A 15857-nucleotide genomic window follows, 5' to 3' on the forward strand; every position below is an offset into this window, starting at 1 on the left:
TGCAGTGTGATTTCCTGCGAATAGGGTGCCCAAACGACGCTACCCCCCCCCCCCCGCCCACCACCTCCACCCAAAAAAAAAAAAAAAAGAATGACACAGACACTTTAATAAAGTTTGGCATGTTGGCATCGACACAGGCGATTCTCACGTCTTACTCATGTTGCTTAGTACATTCGGGGCATGGCTTGCAAGCGCGGCGCCTCGTCACTGCATAACAATCAGACAGCTCGGCGTTGGCACCGCAACTGATGGAATTTGACTCAAAACAGATTTCGCCTTTGAACTTCCCCGTAATCTTCATCCAAAGTTATCGTGCCGGGCTTTCAAAGTCTCTGAGTAGAGCTCTTCTGTAGGGGTTTGGGGAAAATTTCGATCAGATCTGTGTGAGAGTAAGTATGATTTGGCTCTGAGCAAGCAACAAGTTCTGCGGGAAGCAAAAGGGGCGCTCCAAATGGAATGTTGATGTTAATTGTGAAAGCGCAATAGGCCGATACGAAGATTTGTCCGAAGAGTTTGGGTACGTCTGAGCTTACTGCTCAATTGCGTTCGACAGCCAAGGAGCCTCCCCAGTCAGGAACTAGCCCCCCCTGCCCCCCTTGTCATAAAGTTGCCTGCTTTCTGTGGCTTATTTCAATCACGTAAGAGCCCCTATAATGGCGTTGTCCGGGAGAGTGTGTTGCGTCTATGTGCAAGCTTTTCTCTGACAAGTCGGTCTTGTTGATTATATATCTTTTCCCGTAGAGCCGCCAAGGTTCTTTTTTTTTTTTTTTGCCTAAGAGTGTTTAAGCACGGCGATATTGCGAAGGGTTATTAGATTCATAAGTCAGCGAAGTGGTGGGCGATCTACTGAGCACAGCAGAACTTCTCATATGATGACTTCAAACAAGACACATTACCTACCAGCATCTGTTGGAGTGAGTGGATATTAAGACACTTCTATCGCCAGGACAGCGTAAGGAGGGGTAAAATGGTAAGTAAGCGTTTGGAAAACACGGCTTTTGTCGTGTTTGCTGTTTAAAGCTGCATTGCTTGCCACAGCTTGGATGGCTTTCTACTTGTCAAAGTCGCCACATTGAAGAGAGACTCCGTAGTGTGCTGAAGGCTCATGTTCTCAAAGCTGTTGTGGGGAAAAAAAAAGATTGTGTGGCGTTTTGGGGCTACGGCGAGGCAGGTAAGGCAACCGTGGGATACATGACGATGGGTGTGCGTGCGCTACGAAGACTTCCAGGAGGGTCGTGTTTGCTGCCAGTGAGGGGCTTTATTATACATGCATGTATGTTCTTTTAAAGCAACACGTGCCACTTAACTGAGACACTTGGAGCTCGGGCTAAGTAGGTATGCTATCTTTTCAAGGCGGATAAACAGGGCGACACGACCGGCTTTTTGGGGGTTTTTTTTGGTTTTGTTTTGTTTTCATCCATAGAAGCCGCTATCTGGAAGGAAATGTCCAGCCGACATGTGCTCAAATATTAACACGGTTGGTTTTGCAAGAGAGAGGAAATACACGTGACGAAGGCAGCAGCAGCAGAGGGCTTTTTTTTTTTTTTTTTTTTTTTAGTGGGCACTCAACAAAAGTATCCAGATATTTCCGTGGCCCCTCATACCGTAGTTCCCTAGGCTGTGTGATGCTTTCAGCACATTGGACAGAGACACCGGAGCCGTCCATGGACTAAACGCGCACAGGGCGGACGCCAACACTCTTTCCCCCCTTTGCCAAACCTGGGATTGTTTTTTCCAACTTTTGGTAAGATTATTCTTAGGGAGCGTGTTGTCTTTTAAACAAGATTTAAAAGGGAAAAAATGCAGACGCGAGAGCGAGGAGTGAGTGGGGGATAAAGAAAAGCGCATGTGCTTTTTGTGGAGCTTTGTCAAAGTTGAAACGTAGGCTGTCTGGTGTTTTTTCCCTTTTTCTTTTTTTCCCCTTTTTTTTGCGCTGCACATTGTCAGTACCTTTAAGCCCCCCCACATTGCGTTTAAACTTTGGGACATGCAAGCGTTGGTCACGGAGATCTAACCACGCACATTGTGGTTGTCAGCCCGTGTAAAGGTAAGAGCCCAATCCATTGTTTCCATATCACTCTTTTGTTGCTGTCGTCTTTGCGGGCTTTTCTCTAAGAAACTTGGGCTTTTTTAAGCACATCATGCAGCCTTGCACATTCGCCTGCATTGCCGGCATTAGTCACCGAAATAACTCCAGCTGATCAAATATCTGCTTTGTAGCTAACGAGAATGAATGCATCAAGGAAGAATAAAAGGCTCGCGTCTAAGCGTACAGTCTTGTGAAACGTCTCTACTGAGACTTCTCCATGATAATGTATTCCAAACGGGCTTTTCTTTTTTTTAAGCTTTGGAGTTTGCGAATTTGCCTTGCTGCAACACAATGTGCGTAATGGTTGCATTATGCCTAATCATGCTCCCGATGTGGGAACTTAGATGCAGCATTGATCCAGTCATCATGGATCCATAACCGGAGGACTGATCCTTGGATGTGCGGACAACAATCATGCAGTAGTCGTGATAAGATCTGCGGGAGACAAAAGCTGCCATCTTTCCTTTTTTTCTACGTGCTTATTTAGCCATGCTTGTGCTGCTACATTCATGTTTTGTCTTGACGTCTGTGGATTCTGTTATCGGTCCAAATATAGCCCTACGCTTTACCCCCTCCTTTCCCCTCGCCCCCCTACCCCTCCCGTCATCGCCATCAAATCACTTGTGTTTTTACTACGACCGCTCCACGGTTTCATTCATAAGGTGCTTTTCGCTTCACCTGCTCCCCCTACTACCCCCCTCGCTTTTTGGGGGGTGGCGTGCATGCCACAACCGCAGACTGCACAGGAATAACATTCTAAAAATATATCAATCGTGAACGTTGTCTTCTCGTGGAACTTCTTTCAATCGATTGCAAAGAAAATGTGTCTTGTGAAATGATGTTCAATATGGGCGTGGCCCCAGCACTTCACCCACAGATGTGATGTAGAGACAACGTCTTGTGTGGACGCGGTATCACGGATTCACAGCCCACCCCCTTTCAAAAATAAGGAATTGATATGAGATGGCAGATTTATACGATGGTCACTTTTAAATTCCTCATGCTCTCATGAAAATCACCCAAAAAGCGTTGGATATTGTCAATTTGCACTCCCCATCTTCACTTCACCCCTCTCTGTCGCGTCTTTTTTTCTCCTCCTACTCCTCCTCTGGTCAAAGATTTAAGATGTTCTGATCCAAGACGTAGCATTTGCGAGGAGAGAAAAGCCCCGACGCCCACATTCGTGTTTTAATCAACACTCATCTTTTACGCAGTATGTGTTCCAATAAATAGTCTGCAAACGAATTTGTCCTCACGTTTGTCTATAATTGTGTTTGAACGGCGGAACTTTTCCGCAGGCGTCCTCGCTCGTTTTATTCGCCGGTCCAACATGCGCCGATCATATTCTGTTTATGAATGTGTATTTTATACGAGCAGAAAAATGTAAATTGTTCTAACATTCATAATACAACCCTAATAAATGTCACGTCACAGTAGTCACGTTTCGGGGAAAAAAATAAATAAAAATGATTACACCGAGCTGTGAGGTGATTTTACAATTACTTAGGGCAACAAATTGTTTTAAACATTTTTTTCGATTAGGAAAATAGAAGTTTTGCATCTTTTTTGTATGTCTATGATTTAATTTTAGAAAGAAAAATTATAAGCAAAATGCGTGCTTTGCTGGACACATTTACATATATATGGATATATAAATACGTATATAAATATAAATAAGATTTTTTTTCTTCTCCCGACTGAGACGGGGGATTATGATGTGGGTGTGGGCGTGTTGGGTAGAGGAGGAGGGATGAGCGGAGGCGGGTTAGGAGGGGTCTGTGGGGTGGCACGACACACTTTGTATGTATGAAGGTTTTTTTATAGCACTTTTCTGCAATGTACGTCAGCGGATCAGTCCATAAATGGGGCTGCACGCGTGTGTGTGCGGGCGTGCGTCTACGTGTGCACGCGGACGCACGCGTTATCTTGACTGAGAATCTCCTCTCGTTCTCTCTCTCTCTCTCTCTCTCTCTCTCTCTCTCTCTTTCTCTCTCTCTCTCCTGCTGCAGAGTTGTAGTGGGCGTCAAAAATCACATGAAATTGTTTCGCTTGGTTTTATTCATTGAACGAAAAAGCATCGTTAACGTTTTGGTTTTAATTCAAATATAGCTGGCTTCTGCCTTTTCTTGTTGGCCTTTGTCTTATTTCGATCAATCGGTGAGCTTTAAGCGGATTTCTAAAAATCAATTGTTTTTATCTTGTTATATTTATAATTACAACAGCTCCCCACCCCCTCTTTTTTCCCACCGCATATTGCGTCCTTTCCGGTCCATTACTTATTCATTAATTATTTAAAAAAACGGTCGGTTCTCTCCTGCACACCATATAAATATGAAATGGGCAGTCGATTATTTTAGGCTATAGCTGGCGTACATCTCCACACAGCAGCAGGCGGATGTCACGATATACAGTATTTAGAGCAAGGAATAATCATCTTAATCGTGATGGCAAAGAATGCTCCATCGCCCCGCCACCGCTGCCGCTTTTCGTCATCACCTTCATCACCATCACTTTCATCCAATTAACAGGCTTGTTTAAACAAGTTACTTCAAAGGGGAGGCTGGGATTCGGTCGTTCTTCAACACGAATCCAAGTTTTTTTTTAACAATTATATTTGAGGTGGAAAAAAACACACGGATTAAGAGGCATTCGTGTCGGACACTGGGATGTGGATGATTCACGATGCAACGCGCGCGTGCTCGACCTCATGTAGTCAAGTCTCCCCACCACATCAATTCTCTCAACTTGATACAATATTTTCATATCACTGTTTCTTTCCTGAGTAGGCGACAGACACCCAGGCAACTCGGAGGCAGAGTTTGTACAGTTGCAATTATATAGGCTTGCATATAGATGCCGCATGATTCCATATTTATATATTGAGCCCACACTGGAATGTTTTGTAGTTGATTTCTTGGCATAATGATGATGCACTTCCATTTAGCAGTGAACGCAAAGGTAGATATTGGATTTTGTGGGAGTGGGGGGGAGACGGGACGGGGGGGCGCGGGGGGGCATATGCCAGAAATGGGATGGCATCTGCCAGCAACGACAGAGAGTTTTAATGGATTTCAGGGTGAACTGCAGTCACTGTCATTAAACACAAGGAAGTGCAGTAGTATAAATGACTGTTGCCTCTTGCTCATAATTAAAATCAAGGTATTGTCATCACAGGAGAGATTGCACTACCTCCTCATCCGAATGTCTCATTTTATTGAAGGACCCGAGTTTATTTGCTTAAAAGGCATCCCAAGCGGTCCGCAGCCCACCCTCAATGTTTGACGTCATCTAACCTTATACAGTGTTTTCTCAGCTCGGCAAGAGGAGGGATGTACTACTTGGATCCAAGAGCCCTCATCTCCTTCTTTTATCTCCAGTGAAAATGCCAATTTCTCAAATGTCATTTCCCCCTTGTTACCCGCATGTTACGCAGTTCCGGTCTCGCACAAGCAGGCGGGCCGCTGACTGAAGGAAGCCATCGGCAGTGCAGACTGACTGTCTCTCTCTCTCTCCATTTGGCAGCAGAAACATAAGCGCCTGTCTCTTCTCTGTGCTGCGCGAACAGGGAAGACGTTAAGCAAGAGAGAAGTGTAAATGCAAATCACATGTTTGTAACATGGCTCGATTAAAACCTGAGCCATGTACACCCCCTGCCCCCCTAGCCCCCAAAACAAAAGATGTTCATCCATACGGCCCAGACAGTTTGAAGTCATTGTTCCTGAGAAATCTTAAACCTGCAGAAATCGAACACCACAGCGCGGATGAAATAGTGGCTTGGTTTTCAGAAGGACTCCAGGTTGCTTTAACACAGGCCTCAAACATCCCTCTGAGCGTGGAGCTCTCTCTGCGGTGCGTCCATTTATCACGCGCTATTTTGAATTCATTCAGAAAACTAGTCCCTTAGGCCTCTGGCGCTACTTGCAAGCCAAAAGACTCCACTTGCTACACCGCCTTTAGTTTTGCTGCATTTGCACAAATGAGAGTCTGTGTTGTTGTTTTTGCTTCTAATGAGATGCCAAGTGATTTATTTATGAATGACTTCTTTGGAACATTGTGCTTTTTTTTTGTCCTCGCTGGAGTCAAGTCCCTCAGTGATTGCTGGTGCAACTCTTTGTCATCCAGAGTTTGCCCTCACCTGTGGGCCTCCTGGGAGGGCTATATCTGTCTTTGCACGTCCTCTGATGTATTGGAGGTGGGGCTGACTCATTAGGCAGGTTTGAGCATCCACTCCTATATTGCTGCATGCCAAATAGGAGCTCCCCTGCACACAAACCAATGCAGGGAAGAATTATGCTGGTCATAGAGCAAACAAATCACTATCAATCTTTGCACCGGACCAGTCACGGCCTATAATGAGATGCAGTTTCCCCATTAGAACTATCCATCAGTTTGAAAATGTTCAACATCCACTTAAAGGCTTGACCTGCTCAAGACATTCTAAAAGTGAGCTGGCTTTGTTGATGTACTGTCCAGTTCTTGTGGAGATGTAATAATTTTTAAAAAGCAGAGCTGGTCGTTCACATTTTTATTAGCCTCCAGTGCCTGGTGGCACATTCCTAATCTTTGATTCGGATTCTAACTGAAGATGCGGTGGGGCGAAAACGTATATTTTTCCATGCCCACGCAAATATGACGACGGATCGTGTTGCTCATGAATAAACGGATAAACGCGGGCTATACGTTGATGATCACACCGTCTCCTTCGTTGGGTCACGACGCTCTCAGAAATATGCCACCATGTTTGGTGGGTAAAACAACGGAAGAAAGGAGGATTCGCGTGTGCGTGCTCTATATAAACTATAGAAAATATATACAGAGTCAGACATGATGGCGTGGGTGTGGTGTGCACGGAATGCGCGCGAACAAAAAAAAAAAAGACAAGATGCGCAGTGAGGGCGCACTAATAGTCCCGCCTCGGGGCTGTTTCAACGCGAGTCGGAGGCGAGCAGTGAGCCAGCCAGCCGCTGGTCACATGTTGCAGCGTCATCATCGTGTAGTAAAGTTGGTCGACTTCCACGCAGGCTCGGCTCCCCATTCCAAGCTTCTCTTGTCTTGTCTTCATCCCGACACCGGCTCGCTCCTCCTCCTTCTCCTACTCCTCCTCCTCGTCCTCCTCGTCCACCTCCCCCCTCCTCTTCCTCGGCTGCTGCTGCTGCGGCGGCGGCATGCAGGCGACAACTCGGCTTTCACACACCATCTCCACCGGAGCCGTCCAGCCATGGGAGTGCATGACCTCACCCATGCAATTTCCACCATCAATAATTTAATGTATTTGCTCCAAACCTGAAGAGTTATCCTGAAGCTTGTCAGGAGGGCACGGAGAGGAAAAGTATCGCGAAAGTCTAAATTACTCAAGGAGTTGGCCAGGGCAGCCCAGATGACACTGTCCTGTTGAATGGTCTGTTTTACGACTGGGCAGCACAAGGTATGTTTCTCTCGCAACTTCTTTCTAGTTTTCTTGGATGTTGCCGCTCCACACATATATGCACATGTATTCAATAGAATTTAAAAAGTTGTTAGCTTGTGTGTTGTGGGTCTAAAATAGCCCCCATCAAGTCTGGTTATCCTGTGGACAGGCAGCGCCGCGGCCCCAGAGGGGGTATGTTTAATCTTATCCTGCCGTTCATTAATTAAAACAAAAACCCGGATTTAGTATGTTTGATTGGGTTTTCAAAGGAATGCCCACTTGTGTCATCTAACACAAAAGTAAGACGCGTGTTTCATCACTGTATGCATTGGGTTGGTTATTCATCTTGTGTGGTAACAATTCTGCGCCCTTCTCTTTTAAAAACAATCGCATTCGAACACCTTATGCACTGTAAGTACTGTACAAGTTTTTTAAAAGGAGAATCAGAGACGTTAGCCTTTTCCCCAACTAGTTAGTTTGTACTCATTCATGTAAAAAAGGACAATAACAAACAAGTTTCGGACGGTGTGTTGGGGGGGGGGGGCTTTGATGGACTCATCACTCATTAAGACTATGGGAAACCCGAGACCAAAGCTACACCGGCAACTTTGGTTCACTTCTTGGTGTTGTGTTTGCATTGGGTGTCTTCAAATTACTGACGGATCTATCTATCTATCTATCTATCTATCTATCTATCTATCTATCTATCTATCTATCTATCTATCTATCTATCTATCTATCTATCTATCTATCTATCTATCTATCTATCTATCTATCTATCTATCTATCTATCTATCTATCTATCTATCTATCTATCTATCTATCTATCTATCTATCTATCTATCTATCTATCTATCTATCTATCTATCTATCTATCTATCTATCGATCTCTGGCAGAGGCGCGAGATGGAGTAAACGTTTAAAATGCCAATATTTTACGGTCTCGGGCGCCATCTAGTGTCCAAGTTGTAAACTGCAGTGCCCTAATTTCAAAATTGTTGCGGCAATCTCCTTCTGATCTGGTGATTTCGAACACTTTGGATGTACTTGGAAGCAGGTTTGACATTGGTTAGCAGATGACCGCTTTTTTTCCTCGCCGAAGATGGCGTCGATTGCTCTGAATCAACGCCGCCTTGCTGCATGTTGTGTGGGAGGGAAGCAATTGCTTTGGAGAGCACAGCTCAGACAGCAGCTGTTTGAATGCTTGGCTTCAATGTGGCAATGGATGAGAGTTGGCTCTGAGGCCAGGTGTAATCCCCTGTTGGTGCTTATGCGGTATATTGCTAAATATGCTGTGAAATGGTGTCAGATTAAAAACAGATCTTCAGGCAGTAACCTTCCACGTGTGTCAGCCATTACTATTGACAGCTTGATTTGCTTTTTACTGTGCTGTATTATGGAACACAGGGGGTGTCCTAAATCCAATACTATGTGTGCTGTTTAGTTTCCACTGTTATTATAGCTGAACATTTTGCATTGAATGCCGTGTGCGTTGGACGTGACCAAACATGCTGCTTGGTAAACACTTCCACTGGGCAAGGTTGTTGAGGAATTGAACAGAGTGCAAAACACAAGCAAGGCATGACAGATAACAAATGTTGCCGCACAGTCCAATCCAATGTTTATACCTCATAGTGAAGTTTTCCGATGGGGCAAGATGAGGCCATAAAGTATGTTGAAGGCACATTAGCGGCCGGTTAATAATCACAAGGAATGCTACTCCTTTCTTGTGCTTTAGAAACTTTTCATCATCTGTCATATGAGGTATTTAGCGCCGTAATCCCCACCTGGCGCAAAGAATAAATGTGAGACTAAGTTACATATGGCAGCCTTACAGGCCGTGCCCTCAAAGGAGACAAACAGGTGGTCATTTGGTGCGTGAGGACGTCCAAAAGGCCACCCGCTCACCTGCTCGTATTGTTCTGTGTGCTTCATGCTCGAGGTGTGTCACCGCGGATAAAAGCATGTTTGAGCAGTGGTTATTGAGGCCTTTGTGTCCCTCCACTCTGTCTGTCATCTGTCTGGATGGAGGGATGGGCGAATGGAAGGAAATGATGCCTTCTCGTAGCGCGTGATCCCTGAGACTTGATGACTGGACACTAATCAATATCCTCGAGTCAAGGTACATCAAACAAAAATCAAAATAAGGAGATCGAATATTTGGATCCTTCCTTGCTTGACTTGTTCGCGTTCATCGTGTTTAACACACAAAGAAAACTGCGAAAATCCCGCAGTGCACGTAACATCTTCCTTCCGCTTGTATAATTCTCAGCCAGTCCCACAGCAATTAAATGATTCATTGGCTTTATTGCATTTTAACAGGATGTTGATTGAGAACATAAGCCATATTGATCGTCCTGATGGAAACAGGAAATCACAGAGATATAAATACAATCATTTGTTGTTCCCGGTGTGAGGATACCGGGGGGAATTGCGTGCAATTGCATGCTGTTGAGTGGCATTACCCCCAGCAACCTCCTCCTCTCCATTCCCTTCCCTGTGGAGACCTGGAAGAGACGTCATATGCGGTTGTTATGCTGCGAAATGACGCTGCCACTCTCTCCACCCCCCTGCTGCTGCAATATTACCCCTGTGGTCGGTTACGGAAGATGCAGCACTTTGTCCGCACCAATTCCAGCATGAAGTTTGACGCCTAACAGTAATCAGCCCTCTTCCTTCATTTCCTTGATGTGGAAGTGGAACCATTTGTGTGCAGTGCTGATAATAATATCAGCCTAAATGCATCCTCCACGTAAAGCATCAGTCACTGGCATCCATCCCGTAAACCGACATTATTTTCTGTGCTGGGAAGGCCCACGTACTGCTCCTGATACGAATCCAAACAAGAAAGAGGGGTTAATCTGTATGGTTTAGCATATAATTACATTTCACCAGTATGGATTTGCTCTTGATGCCATTCTTTGCCCTTATTGTTGTTTTAATTGGCAAAGGGGGCGGGAGAGAAATAACCCCAATCTCTTCATAAACCGGTCCCTCCCTGTACATCCTCGTTGGAGCAAACACCCATCGTGGACGAGCGCATCCCTGAGCTTGGGGAATGAGTGGCTCATTAAGAAGAAGGATGTGATATTCTGAATAGACTGGGAGACTCCCAGCACATCTATTCCTAGAGCAGATATCTCTATGGCAGTCACCGATGTTGTTTAATTGCAGCCCCAGACACCAATTAAGAAAGAAACAAATGCGTTCAAGGCAGGGTTTTCTCGTTCTTGACGAAAAAGGTCCTTGTGTCCACTCTGAGAGGAGGCCGGGCTGTGTTTGTCCTTGTTCTTTACATTCTCCTCAGTAACGTTGCGACATGCACAGTGCACTCACAGTAAGGGTCAGTGTGGTTGTTGGTTTGCTCATTTGGAATGCTAATTACTGGATACCCTGTTGTTTCTGTCTTTATTAAAAGTGTCAGGATTTTTCTGTACTCAGATCATTTGGCATGTGCAGAGTGTTGGAGTGACACCTAGCAGGGTTTAATCATGTCAGTGTAAAGATTGGCACCTTCCAGGGTAGCGAAGATGACGCAGTTTTGAATCATTCATGTCCTGCTGGGTTCAGCCCGGAGAGTTCTGGAGTCATCCACCTGCTCTCAGCCACCTCACTTATGATCAGATTTTTTTTTTTAGAGTTGGCTAAACGCATCGCTCCGGAGTCTTCGGTGTGTCCGTGTTGGTTGGCCCATCAACAAACATGCAAAAGGAACAAAGCCGTACTCTCTTACATCAACACGTGATCATTAATATGACGTTAGTCCACAACAAACATAATCCCTGGTTCAGTAGTGTTGGTTTAGACACAAAACACACTCAACAATTGTGTTTGTTGAGCGTAAGCAGGTTCAACTGCTGACAAAAGTGTGTGGGGAATGGGGAGTGTGCCCTGACAATAACAGGGTAGTCGTGATGCCACACTCCAATGCAAAAGCCAGCGATTTTATTTACCGGTATTTTTTTTTTTACATCTTAGCAACACACATCATCTTACACAAAGGATGACAAGATGATGGGGCCATACCTGTTTTTGCTTCTGGTGCCGGGGGAACACTTCCATCATGAGTCAAACATCTTCAAGGAAAAATAAATCCTCTTGCAAATATGCCATCATTTTTGTTTGTCGGGCCCGATTTTACTTCCTAGACTACTTTGTGGTTCCTGAAACAAGATGCCAGACAGCCTCTGAATTTGCAACTAAATTGAATGGGTTTGTGACTTGCCAATACACCACACCTTCAGAAACACACACGTGCAGTTTTGGGGTAATCCTGATCACAAACAAAGCAACAGGTGTTGAACGTGCTATTTTTCGCTAAAAGGTAAAACAAAGCCCGCTTCCACCGGTGATTGCCTCAGAGGGTTCTAAAGTACAAATACAACACACAAAGAGCTTATCTGCAGTCACTCGCTATCTTTGAAATAACGGGGCTGTGTGATGTTGAGCCCACGTTGGTGAGTTATTGCCAAACAAATCCAAGCCAAGCCTCACATATGAAAAGATGATCCCAGTTTAGAATTATTAGGAAGCCACTGACAGAACAACGGCGATATCAGTGCGATTCCAAACATTTTATGAACCTACAATTATCTGGGGAGGCTTGCGCGTGCTGCATTGTGACTCACAACGATGAGCTAACTTCATTCCAAATGCTCTCCGCTAACAAGCTGCGTGTCCCCTTCCCTCCTCTTTTTCTTTCTCCCTCCAGTTCCACCAGGTTAGAAGAGTGATGACCATCCTGTTCCTTACTATGGTTATTTCATACTTCAGTTGCATGAGAGCTGCGCCCCTGAGAGACGCCCCAGGCATGCAGGGCCATCGGACGGAAGGCTACTTGGGCGCCGCCGCGGCCGCCACAGTCGCGAGAGGCCGGGGGAGTCCACAGAGCGGTGGCGGGCCAGGCCAGCGTGGGATGCCTTCGCTCACAGACACCTTTGAGCAGGTGATAGAGGAGCTGCTGGAAGTGGATGGGGAGGCAGAGGCAGCACAGATGGGACAGGGGGCAGATCAGAGCCAGGGAGGCGGGGGTCTGGCTTCAGCCGTGGCCACAGAACGCAAGGATGTCGACATGTACGACTCGCGGGTTATGATCAGCAACCAAGTGCCTTTGGAGCCGCCCTTTCTCTTTCTCCTGGAGGAATACAAAAACTATCTGGATGCTGCTAATATGTCCATGAGAGTGCGACGACACTCTGACCCCTCGCGACGTGGAGAGCTCAGCGTTTGTGACAGTATTAGCCAATGGGTGACGGCGGTGGATAAAAAGACGGCAATCGACATGTCGGGGCAGACGGTTACCGTCATGGAAAAGGTTCCTGTCCCCAATGGGCAACTGAAGCAATACTTTTACGAGACCAAATGCAACCCCATGGGGTACACAAAGGACGGCTGCAGAGGAATAGACAAGCGGCACTATAACTCCCAATGCAGGACAACCCAGTCCTACGTGCGAGCTCTCACCATGGATAACAAAAAGAAGATTGGCTGGCGGTTTATAAGAATAGACACTTCCTGTGTATGCACACTGACCATTAAAAGAGGGAGATAGTGTATAAAATGTATAGATTTTATTGAAGAGTTTAAAAAAGAGAATACAGAGAAAATATCTATTTGTATATATACATAACAGGGTAAATTATTCCGTCAAATGAACATTTTATGGACTGCATGTAAAAAAAAAAAGGATGAAGTTTATACAGTAAAAGTGATATAACAGTCTATTTATTGAACATATTCATGACCTTGTAAACGATTAAAAAAAATCTGATCAGTCATTTGCTCCCACTTTAAATTACTATATCACATTCCTCAAGACATTGTGATTTGTTTATGTTGCCAAGATTTACAAAATGAAGTGGAAAAAAAAACAGGCAAGGAATGACAGGACAATTCCATCTTCAAAAGCTTGCATGCTGCTTCAATTGTGAATTGAGAAATTCTCCACTTACAAAAAAATGGTAAGAGGCTGACCAAAAAAAACCTTCCGTTTACATACTCGGTGGAAAACAACTTTCCTCTCAAGTAATTTATCTGTTTACTGTTCTAAACTTCTCAAGGTATAATGTTGGGATTACATACTATGTCAAGGTGCTGTTGTCAAAGCTTTGCTGTTTATTTTTTTATTCCCACCAGAGAAAGATATATATTAGAAAAGATTATATATATATATATATATATATAGTATATATATAGTATATATAAGAGATATGTTTCTGGGTTAATATTATTCATTTTGTATGTTGTGAAGTTGTTTGCAATATTAAACTGAAATATTTGAAGAAATAAAAATGACTATAGGCAACTGAAAAACAAAACCAATGTTGATAAAGTTTCAACCCTCCACTTTTAGTTATTTGCACAAATCTCGAAACACATTAAACGCATCAATCAGTCGGTAAATTGACCAAAACATCACCAGACAAACAAAGGTTATTATATTGTACTTTGCGTCCAGTATTTCAAATGCGACGCACACAAGTGTACTGATGAAGCAGGTCAGGATCAGAATGGTGCTTGCAGCTTTGGGGTTTAGTCCATCTGACAAAGGGAAAGGGGTGAAATACAAAACAGCACTGCCGCGCTCCTTCACAAAGATTTCACAGGCGCAGTCGTTTCTGTCACCCGAGCTACACCGTAATCGCACAATCAGAGAAATACAGTCATCCTCACTTTCACGAGAAAAAGTGTCTGCGCCTTCAACTTTCGATTTGTGGAAGTAAGCTCTGGGTGCTCTTGACACATACTTGAAGGCTTCACCCACCCATACATCTATGCTCATTAAAACCAACAGTTTCATGTGAGTGAATCCCATCGTGATGTCTTCAACAAAAGATCAGTCGTCGGTGCATTCATTGAGCTGTACAATCACAAAGATATCTGAGGGAAACCGACTTGTCTGCTTTCTGGGGTGAAAGGTTGACATGGCTTCATTCCCTTCAACAGCTTATGAAACACTGTTTTCTTTCACCTCTTTTCACCGACTAACATTGCTCACAAGTTAGACAAAAGGATTCTTATACATGACGCAAAAACGACCCAATTTATGTTCGGTCATCTGTTTGTGTTCAATGCCGCACTCGGACATCAATTTGCTTCACCAAAACCTGTTTGAATTCAAGTGAGTTCCTGAAGAAGAGTGGAACTCGCCTTTTGAAATTTGGGAAGCCGCTGAAGAAAACTCCACGACCAGAGAACTGATGTTTACTCCTCTCTCCACGGTAAGAATTTACGGCGATTTCCTTTCAGACGCCAAATGTGAGGAAGGAATCACACTGCCGCTCAAAAAGGGATGACCAGTTCATGGACATGATTGTCAATCGTTTTCATTAATTTCCAACAACAGGTACAGTCATCGTAATGACATTCTCTTAATTATATTGCTGCAACAGCAATTTAACAGCTGTTCAAAGTGACCCGTGAAGAGATATCAGTGAATGTAATCACTATACAGTACAATGCAAAACTCTAATGATTCAAATCCCCGCGAGACACTACAGATTTGTCAGCTAAAGCCATGAAAGCGTCAGATCTCCCTCCCACAGACAGGATGTGGTCCAATAATCCCTTGAACAAAAGCACCAAGAGGCTCAGCACAGCTTTTAAATGAAATGAATGAATCCATCAAAACTTACCAAGATAGTTTTCTGATTAATTATAGTGAGGTGGGGAAGAAATCGTTCACGTGTAAGTCAAACAGACCAAGACAGATAAAAACAATAAAAACCCCTTATAATCCAGCAGGTAATTTAAGGGGGAGCCATTCCCATTTTGAGGACTGAGCACAATACCCTCCTATATGATTAGTATATAAAATGGTGCTGGGGAGCTACCCCACCACTCAAGAACACGTGAGAAAAATGAAATAAAAACAATTAGTAAATTATCAATATAGAATAATTTCATATTTCGGGTATGAAGTATGAAAATCTTTACCCTTATACTCTCATTAAAAGTTGTACGTGCACAGTGTCTCCAATACAAGTGATAGGAACACTTAGGGCTGCCACACTCCTCAACACAAACTGCATACAGTAACAATTTACACTATCCTTGGCAAGTGTCTTGAAAAAGGTCTGTCGTTGACCTTGCTACTCCCACAAACGGTGAAATCACCCAACTTCTAGAAGAGAAGTTTGTGCAAAGCCAGGGAAAGTCGATAACAAATGGTGAGAATTCACAATAATTCAGCATCAACAAAAAAATCGATTCAATTCTTTGGAGACTTAAAGTTGCTCAAAGGCAAATGAAAGATTAGTATTCTTTACAGCCTAAAGTTTGTACAAGGGAAAAATGATTCACTTTCCGGAGCATCCGCCGAATAAAGTTTTTGTTGGCGATGAGTTCCAGTGCAGCCCTGCA

The 15857-nt window shown here is 44.2% G+C and overlaps 1 protein-coding gene across 3 annotated transcripts; it reads left to right on the plus strand.

Annotated features, from left to right (window-relative positions):
• Window positions 1–1176: 1176 nt before the first annotated feature.
• Window positions 1177–13273, plus strand: bdnf (brain-derived neurotrophic factor). Of its 3 annotated transcripts, none has more exons than XM_052063336.1 (2): window positions 1177–1744; window positions 12208–13273. In XM_052063336.1, the coding sequence occupies exon 2, from the start codon at window positions 12229–12231 to the stop codon at window positions 13045–13047; it is 819 nt and encodes a 272-aa protein (XP_051919296.1). In that variant the 5' UTR covers window positions 1177–1744; window positions 12208–12228; the 3' UTR covers window positions 13048–13273. The 3 variants fall into 3 exon arrangements, with proteins under 3 accessions (XP_051919296.1, XP_051919295.1, XP_051919294.1); XM_052063335.1 differs by lacking the exon at window positions 1177–1744 and adding an exon at window positions 1751–2047; XM_052063334.1 differs by lacking the exon at window positions 1177–1744 and adding an exon at window positions 5134–7514.
• Window positions 13274–15857: the final 2584 nt, after the last annotated feature.

The sequence above is a fragment of the Hippocampus zosterae genome, chromosome 4 (assembly GCF_025434085.1).
Source record: "Hippocampus zosterae strain Florida chromosome 4, ASM2543408v3, whole genome shotgun sequence".
NCBI classification, from domain to species: Eukaryota; Metazoa; Chordata; class Actinopteri; order Syngnathiformes; family Syngnathidae; genus Hippocampus; species Hippocampus zosterae.

Coding starts and splice junctions, on each gene's coding strand:
- bdnf (XM_052063334.1), top strand. CDS start 7,485: ATGGTCTGTTTTACGACTGGGCAGCACAAG. Junction 7,515..12,207: donor TTACGACTGGGCAGCACAAG/GTATGTTTCTCT, acceptor TTCTCCCTCCAG/TTCCACCAGGTTAGAAGAGT.